Genomic DNA, 9,118 nt, shown 5'->3' with positions numbered 1-9,118 from the left:
ATATATATATACACATACACATATACACACACACACACACACACACACACACACACAGTATATTGAAAGGTAGGCTCACTCCCATTCACTTAATTGGACCCGCAAGGTGCGGGCTGCTCATACATTTTTACAAACTGCGCCATTTTGTCCACAAATATTAGTCAAATTATAAATATGGTCACGTAATGTTCTAAAAAACGATACATGTGTACCGTGTATTCTTGACAGTGTCTCGCAAAAGTGGATTTCCCATATGTGTGTGCTGTCTCTCTCTCTTTCTCTCTCTCTCTCTCTCTTTTTTTTCTCTCTCTCTCTCTCTGTCTCTCTCTCTCTCTCTCTCTCTCTGTCTCTCTCTCTTTCTCTCTCTCTCTCTCTTTACATTTCTTATGTCTTATTTAGTTGTTGTGTGGGATCTGATCTTAAAATATGACACATGACTGATGTGTTTTCAAGGCCCAAGCAAACCAAATGAATAGGAGTTTGACTGGACAAAGGAGATTCTAAATTCCTTGGAATAAATACATTGGATTTACCTTCCAGGGCGCTTATCATTTTTCTAAACATCTCTGTTAAAGATTCTTTGAATCCTCTCCTTGCAAGTACAATATGTCTTTTCGCTCTATCTACTCTTATGCTCTATTTGTAAAGGACGTTATTATGCATCCTGGATTAAAAAGACGAAGTCAAAAATAATTATTTTATTTCATAATTCTTTCAACGAGGAAACCTTTGATTTATTGATTTTTGTATCTGTTTTCATGTGCCTAGGGGGATGATATCTTGGACAGAAGCTCCGAGCTCATCTACACTGGGGAGCTGTCATGGATCTATCAGCCATATGGGCGCAGCCAGCAGCGAGTCTTCTTCCTCTTTGATCACCAGCTGGTTCTCTGTAAGAAGGTAAAATGTCTTTCTTTTTGTTCACTTTCTCCTTTCATTTAGATTCCCGTTTGCTTGAAACAAGATGATGAGGGAGAACACAAACAAAGTCCATCCCATGTTGACCAAAGCGATGCTTGAAGCCTATGCGACTTCTTGCTTCGGCTCCAAATATACTGTATGACCCGTTGCAAGACGCATGAGCCCTCAGTTATGTCCAAATACTCAGCACATTTCTCAAAATGTAACCACGGTAGTTTGGGCTTCGATGCACCGAGGCTGTGCTCCCCTGTCAGACGGATGTTCATGCTCGACTACACTCAACTATACAAGTACACGGAGGCACAGGCACGAAGGCAGTGAGACACTTGGGCACACTGTCTCACCGAGGCGGAGGGAACGCATCCTCACGTGCATCCAAATGTGAACCCAAGACCATTATCTCATCATTTACACAAAGACACACAGTGTATGGTTGATGTATGGCTTACATACTGTTTGTTAGTGCTGTCTTCATTAATCATTTATTGGCTTCATCCACCCTCTAGCTCTCGCCAGCGATCATTTCTAGCGCCACAACTCAATTCCAGTATGTCGGCAGATCTCGATTTTTGCAGTGCCACTTAAAAAAAAAAAATCTCCAAGGATACGCTGAATTATATGTATCATCATTTTTCTTTCCAATTTTGTTTCCATACTTCCTTCTCAAGCATTCTAAATCCAGTGACAGGCCTCTGGGGTTGTTCGCCCGCCATCTTTTCCTCTTCTATTGTTCTTATCAGTATTGTACGAAGATGCAGCTTTATCTCTGCATGCTCATTAGCTGTTCTGTTTCTCACTTTACCCCTGCTGACCTCGTCATGCAACTGGCTTCTTGTTTGGTCCTAAGGCAATCGTGCTGTGGCGATGAGTTTATGGGTACACAGAAGTAAATAAAGTTACGTTGGCCCAGGTAATTTGTGCTTGATGCACTGTTGGCCTGATCAGATTTTGGCGTCTGCCTTTTCTTACATTGTGAATGTGTGTGTTATATAATTCTCTGCTACGTGAATTGATTATAAAAGGCACTCTGCAGATAAATGTAACCATTGTGTCGTAGTGTAGTTGAAATACAATTGAACATCCTTTGAAATAGTGTCATGACCGAAACATTCAAGCCTTGTTCTTTTGGGCGAGCCGAGTCCGATCTGGTGGCTGAATTCACCTTTCAACTAATATAAAATACTATGATTTCACCGTAAAATGTAAAGCCCGTATAACGCAGGACGTTCTCCAGGGGTTCGCCAGGAGTTTTAATGGTCGTCTGGCGAACAATTTGGCAACCTTGAACAAATCCTTCTGCAAAATCGGAAGGCTGATATATGCCTGATACCTGGTGTCGATACTCACCCATCCCTAATCAAATTATTCTTGAAGTTTTACTTCAAGAATAATTATAAGGTCACAGAGTTGCAACTATGCAACTACTTTACCTTGTACAAGTGCTGCCAGAGTACACTTATCAATGCCAGTGTTAAAATAGTGTTGGCAAGTGTATTTTCTGGAAAACTGGCATCCCTCTATGTGCAAAGTGGGTGTTACAGTAGTCTATTTGGGCAGCAGATGGAAAGGTTTTCAGAAGACAGACGGTTGGATATGAATGGAAGGTAGCTTGTTGGCACCTCACGAGAGATTTAAGCACACACACACACACACACACACACACACACACACACACACACACACACACACACACACACACCACATACTTGCACTACACACAACTCATTTTCTGTGTACCTCACCAGGATCTGATACGACGGGACATTTTGTACTATAAGGGTCGCATCGACATGGATCGCTACGAGGTGCGGGACGCCATTGATGGGAGAGACGATGACTTCAATGTAAGTGTGAAGAATGCCTTCAAATTGTGCAACAAAGACAGCGACGAGATCCACATCTTCCTGGCCAAGAAACCGGAGGAGAAGATCCGCTGGCTCAGAGCTTTCCATGAGGAGAGGAAGATGGTGCAGGAGGATGAGAAAATCGGTTAGTCACATCTTTGGAGCGCATTTGCTTCATTCACAATGAGGAGGGTAGCTTCAGTCATTGCTCTTCTGTCATACAACTTATCTGCATGACAAAACTTTTTAAGATGTACTGTATAATGCTACAGGTTGCTGTGGGTTACAGTTCTTTCTGAAATGACAAATGCAACCGTATTTGACCTTTCTGAGCCTAAACATGTATCCATTCCAAAACATGTTTTTCCAAATGACGTGACAATGATGCCACTGCACCACTTAAGGCACTTGTGCATCCAATCAGTTTGTTCAAATGTCATCTCTGCAGCCCAAGACTTGCATATTTGTATGGAATCGTGACATGTTGCCTATGATATGATATGATATGATATGATATGATATGATATGATATGATATGATATGATATGATATGATATGATAGTGGTACACCCACCTGACTTGTGTGTGGGCAGTGTGGGATCGGTTTCCACTTGGTGACGGTGTGGATGTTAGTGTGAATGGTTGTTCCTCCCGATACATGACCTGTGACCGACTGGCGACCAGTTCAGGGTGTTGTCGGCCTTCCGCTCAAAGTTGGATGGGATACGCTCCAGCAACTCCCGCAAGCCTCTTCAGGCTAAGCAGTGTTGAAAATGAATGCATGATATGATTTGATATGATATGATATGGAACTCATCAAGTCTGAGCTGTAATCTTTATTGTCGCAGCTCATTTATCGGAACATACTTTGTTGTTTGCTGTTTAGGTTTTGAGATCTCAGAGTACCAGAAACGGCAGGCGGCTATGACAGTGAGAAAGGTGACCAAACAGAAAGGTGAGGCAACAAGAAGATATCAGGTGATTTCCATTTTCTTTTCCTCGCTGGTGTGCTCTGTCTTCTCATCGTTGTTTACTATTCGTTCAACCTGCTTTTTCTTATCTACTTTCATTTGCTTTCCTTAAACACACAAACATGCATTTTATTGAAGGGTGCACCGAGTAAACTGAAAAAGTACAGTACGTTACTTTTGGTCTTTCATTTGAGTTAAATGTCTGTCTGCTTACATGCAAATGACTTGCCATATGTCGTAAAGCAGCTGTTAAGCATCAATGAAAAGACAGAGGGACTGTTTGCATGAAGTATTGAGTTTTAAAGATGACATCTGTCTTCATGGCATCTGGATCCGGTGTCATAGTTTTTTTGATGCAATTTCCTACCTCCATCAGCGATTTGGGTTAGGTTGAGCAACATTCTTTTTTTTCAACCGAGCTAAGGCAACTGTTTGTTGGTTTTAACTTGAATTTAATAGCCATCTACTTCACACGGGTCAAAGTTCACATTTGCGAACATTGGCAAAAAGGGCAGAGAAGCAAAGTTTTTACTTCAAACGCTTCATCCTTGCAAACTGCATGACCGATGCATCAGTCCTTCTCACAGACTGCTCTTGAATGACAGTCGCGGCAGATACACTCATACAGTACATAAGCATATGCAAGTGAGGGTAAACGTTAGAAACGTCAATTTCATGTTTATTTCGGACAATAATCGACTCAACTACAAATTCTTGTTGTAAGCTATTTTTGTTATTATTAGTGACTGTAGTTTGAATACATTGTGCATCTTGGGTAAAATATGTGCTTTTTAACATTTGTTTCTCAGAATACACACATATTCAAATACGAACATAATTTGGTGAATCACAGATTTGGCCCAATGACCCTGAACACAAAGCCAGACCAGCTTCATTTCATTCATTATTCAATGGATTGGTTTCGATCACAGTTGTCAGTGTCGTTATTAGGATCCTGCAGAGCTTGCCGATGAGGTGTTCATTTGAATCAGGTGTGGTGCAGTAGAGAGAAATGGAAAGCAGGCAGGAAAGCAGCCCTCAAGGACCAGAGTTTGACACCTATCCTTTAGATTACAGAATATTCATTAGTTAAAATGAGAGTCCAGACCTAAATCCCAATGAGCATTTGTGGCAAGACTGAAAAATTGCTGTTCTGGGCAAAAATGTCAGTGTCAAGATTCGCAAATCCAGTCAAGACCTACCCCAAAAGACCTGTCGCTGTAATTGCAGAGAAAGGTGGCGCTACAAAGTGGGACACGACAAATGCACACCCTATTTTACAGATTTGAATTTGCCTAAAATTTTGACAAACATATATAATGTCCAGTCCACTTGACTACCTTGTGTCATATTCAGTAAAACCTCCAAAAAATAAAATTTAAAAAATTTGTGGTTGTAAGATGGCAAAATTTGAAAACGTTCAAGGGGTATGAACACTTTTCCAAGGCACTGTATATCCTTCATGTAAGCCGGAACCGTTTTGTCTTTTTGTCAGAACTAAAGTTTTTTTGAAGCAATAAAGGCGGATAACAGCTTTCTGCTTTACTTTGTGTAACTCATTCTGATGGAAAGCCAACCGCGTTACAACAGTGAAGAAGAAAGACATGCCAAACGTGTTGTTGCTCGAAGCTAGCACCTGTCAACACAAACACTGGGCCCACATGTCACAATTGCTGGTGTCATCCTTTACATTTTAGCCATTTTAGTACTAGGCTAGATGTTGTTGTTTTTTGTTTTGTTTTGTCTTTTTTCCATGACTGATGTTTTTTTGCTCTGGCCAGTGGCACAATAAGCATGATCATCCATTCAAGTATGAATTAACCAATGACCACTTCTGAATGTTCTCTCTGGCGTCAACCCTCGTAGATGTGGTTTCCCGGTAAATGTTTGCGTATGTGCTGTATGTGTACACGGCCGGCACGAGGTGAAGTACTCTCTTGAATTTCAGATTCATTGATAGATTTCATCTTGAGAAAGAGGGCCATGTTGTATGGACATGGTTTGAAAATGATAAAGGTATCTGCATAAAAGTTCTCTTCAGAGCTTAGCACAATAAGATGCCATGGCAACCGCAAAAACAGCATTGGGAAGTGTTGTCATTACCGTTGGCACTGGAGCATGCAGTCACTGTCCAATGCGCCGATAAGCATTATCACATGCACTATCTCGGAGAAACGGCTTCCGCTGTCACAAATAGATCAAACCCTTCTCACTGCTGCTAAAGCAACGTTTGGCAAAATACCTGGAACGAAGCACACCGTTTCTCATCATTGTTGATTTCTGAGATGCCATGGCAACTTTGGACTCTTTCATCTCCAAATATAGTAGCTGGTAACTACGCCAGCATACTTGTGATGCTTGTAGACTAGCTAAAAGGACATGGTAGAATCTAGTTAAATGCACATGAAAAAGCTTTCTGTTGGGCTCTGTTTTCACCACCCCTGTGTTCTTCAAGTGTTACGCGTGCTATTCAAACAACTATGCGGTCAACAAAAAACTGGAGGAACATCGTCTTTTGTCCAAAAGCCTGCGGCAGCATTGCATCGGATGTGATCTCAGTTCTCTTGTTAGCGCGCAACCGATTTTGCTTGAATAGCATCGTTAGTCGCCCTCGCGTCATCACCGATGCTGACTTCCACTTTTCATCCTCTTCAACAGTCATCATATGATCACATTTCAGGTTGACCACGCAGGAATGTTCCAAATGGAATCTCATTTTTATGCGTGCGCCTGTGTGCTGTCGTCGCATGAATAGATGTTGTGTTGTCAGGCAATTCAGTGACAATGCTGACGATTGTTTTCTCTTTGCTTTTTGCCTATGCCGCCTCCTTGTCCCCCTTCCCCTTGTACCCCTTTCTTGCTTTTCTGCACCTGCTGCTCTTCTAGGTGTAAACAGGTGCACGCCCCCCTCATACCCGCCCCCCCAGGAACCCCTCAGTGCCGGGCAGTATGAGGTGACGGAGGACATGGCACAAGGAGAGGTTTTTGAATTCAGTCAATCCAAAAGAGGCCAGGCTCCTTTCTGGCAAAATTTTAGTAGATTAGCTCCATTTAAGAAATAGAGACTCTTCTAAAGGACCAGCTATTTTTTTTCTTCGAAGCACTAAACACTGGATGATCGTGTCACAGAATGAAGAAAATACAAAAACACACTGACTTGAGACTTTCACAGTTAAGGACCAACGTTGATATTGGGCATGGCTGAAAGCAGCAAGAGGACTGAAGACTTTCACAGAAAGGGGTGGGGGTGAGGCGCTGGGATCAAACGTAACAATTCATACATGTTGCCAACATTCTTAGTTATGCTTCTCCAGCTGAGTCAGCCATCACTTGCGCTCTCCCTCAGATTCTGCAACGCTTACCTGTATCAACACATCATCTGAATGTCCTGGAATTTGTAGAGATTGTTGTCTTACTCCTCTTTTAATCCATAGTCTGAGGACACAAACCGGGTAGTGTCAGGTCGCTGTACGATTGTGTCCAAGATCTCGCTCAGATTGCGTGTTGCATTCTTGTGAATGTGTGTCCAAGTAATGGCAGAACCATGGCCACTCATCTGATGTACCCGGAAGCTCGACTATGTTGGGCATCCCTCTCCCACCACCAGCTCCAGACCACTTAACGCGCATTTGAATCTGCTCTCGACTTGCTCTCGTCACAGTATCGCCCTCTCGTCGTCATCCCGCCATCTTTATCTCTCTGCTCGCCTGCTCGGCCTAGTTGAGTCAGAGAGGGCTTTTCGATCCTTCAGAAGCCTGCCACCGACCGCATGACGGCTCCAGGAACAAATCAATAGAGCCAATGTCAAAAGTATAGCGTATGAACATTCATTCAGCGAGCAGTTTTGACAGGGTATTTCATATCACATCGCACCGAAGGTCAAGGGCCGTGGGTTGTGGGGAGCTTGCTGCTCAGTTGAACCTGCTGGGAGCAGGAGATAGGCAGGCTACGCTCCAGCCGCCAACTGCCAGAGCCTCTCTCCTCTCTCCCCACCAGAGACCACCCCTGCCAGCTCACTGACTGTTTGGAAAGAGCAAGGCCCACCGCCGGAAATGCATCGACAGCAAGCAGTGAGGTTGATCTTTAAAATGTCTTTTTTTGTTTTTTGTTTGTTTTCCAGCACTCTAAACGTTATTTTGACTTATTTTGTATTGCTCATACAGGAAAAGGGTACAGCATGGCTCAGTACTGATTTTGTGGAAGCTTGCTGTGCGCAAATGGCTGTAGTAAAATAAGGTAGACCCACTGACAACCACAAGGAGGGCAAAACAGGCTGACATTATAAAAGAAGTGGAAAAGCAGTGCGACATGAGTTTGGAGGCACAAAGATGGATATAATGTGTAGCATGCAGGCATTTTCTGATTCATGCATCCCCACAGACTGCCACTTAAATTCTTGGCATTCCCCTCCCATCATGATTATTCCAATCTGATCCCTGTTCTGGCGCAGAGCGCCACACAAGTGTATTAACAGAAATTCTGAAGACTGTGGCCTGATCAGATGGATTTGTTTACACACAATGGACGAGATGCTTCTTCAGCGGGGCAGTTAGAGAAACAGATCTCAAGAGAGAAGGCTGGTTTTCGTTGCTCCAGTTGGAATGTACGCAAACCATCTGGCCGCAGTTTGTGAACTTATGTTGACCTCAGACACATTTCATGTTGGATTCAGTGGACAGCACTTATCTGAGGAATGTGCCATCATTATGAAAGCGTTCTTCAATATATTGTTCTGTGTCTTTTTTTTGTTTTGCCTTCAAATTGGCCTTCCTGGGAAAACACCAACCACCCAATCTATTTGTATGTTGTTCAATGTGTGTTTTGTTACAGTAAAGTTGTGACAAGGATGAGTGGCGTCTCTCCCAGTCAGATTATTCCGGGAGATAAGTCCCTTCACTAACAACAGACGGTTCCCAGAGCATGATAACCTCAGGTCCAGTGCTGCGCCCAACCCACCTCCGTACCCCCGCAGATGCAAATGCACACAGAGACACACAATCATGCGCACTTACTGGCCCGTTGTGCTGCGGAGAAGAGAGATGCTATCTAACAGTGCCTTCCAGCATTCCACTAGTGATTATCTATTCAGTTTCACGGGCAGATTTGAATTTGTCATGTAGTTTCCCTTCGGCGCGGGACTTGCAACGGTCTCTCCGTTTCTCTCGCACGAGATCCACTCTGACAGATCTCTTGCACGATTCGTTTCTGTGCGCGCGGCACACACGCTCATAACACTCATTTTGTTACTGTGTCACCCTCGCATAGCTGCATTTATCTTGCACAAATGTAAGTTATTCTGATTTCAGATACAGTATGTAGAAATGACATAGGATTCCTTTATTGTTGAGAGAGGATTTGTTTCGAATATAAATATCTATATAT

The 9,118-nt window shown here is 43.0% G+C and overlaps 1 protein-coding gene across 12 annotated transcripts in view; it reads left to right on the top strand.

The window, feature by feature from the left end:
• LOC109524382 (rho guanine nucleotide exchange factor 9) overlaps positions 1–8,586 on the top strand; it is a 39,694-nt gene extending 31,108 nt beyond the window's left edge. For 11 of the 12 annotated variants that reach the window (XM_019884207.1, XM_019884203.1, XM_019884204.1 and 8 more), the window contains 4 exons: positions 769–900; positions 2,667–2,910; positions 3,652–3,720; positions 6,623–8,586. In XM_019884207.1, the coding sequence (XP_019739766.1) occupies positions 769–900; positions 2,667–2,910; positions 3,652–3,720; positions 6,623–6,798 (621 nt within the window). In that variant the 3' untranslated portion in view covers positions 6,799–8,586. Of the gene's footprint in view, positions 1–768; positions 901–2,666; positions 2,911–3,651; positions 3,744–6,622 lie in introns of all 12 variants that reach the window. The other variant, XM_019884205.1, reaches the window with a different exon arrangement.
• The last annotated feature ends 532 nt before the right edge of the window (positions 8,587–9,118 follow it).

Source organism: Hippocampus comes, unplaced genomic scaffold (genome assembly GCF_001891065.2).
Source record: "Hippocampus comes isolate QL1 unplaced genomic scaffold, H_comes_QL1_v1.1 scaffold156, whole genome shotgun sequence".
Classification (NCBI taxonomy): domain Eukaryota; kingdom Metazoa; phylum Chordata; class Actinopteri; order Syngnathiformes; family Syngnathidae; genus Hippocampus; species Hippocampus comes.
Note: the sequence above shows the minus strand (reverse complement) of the source record. Positions and strands in the feature narration are given on the sequence as shown.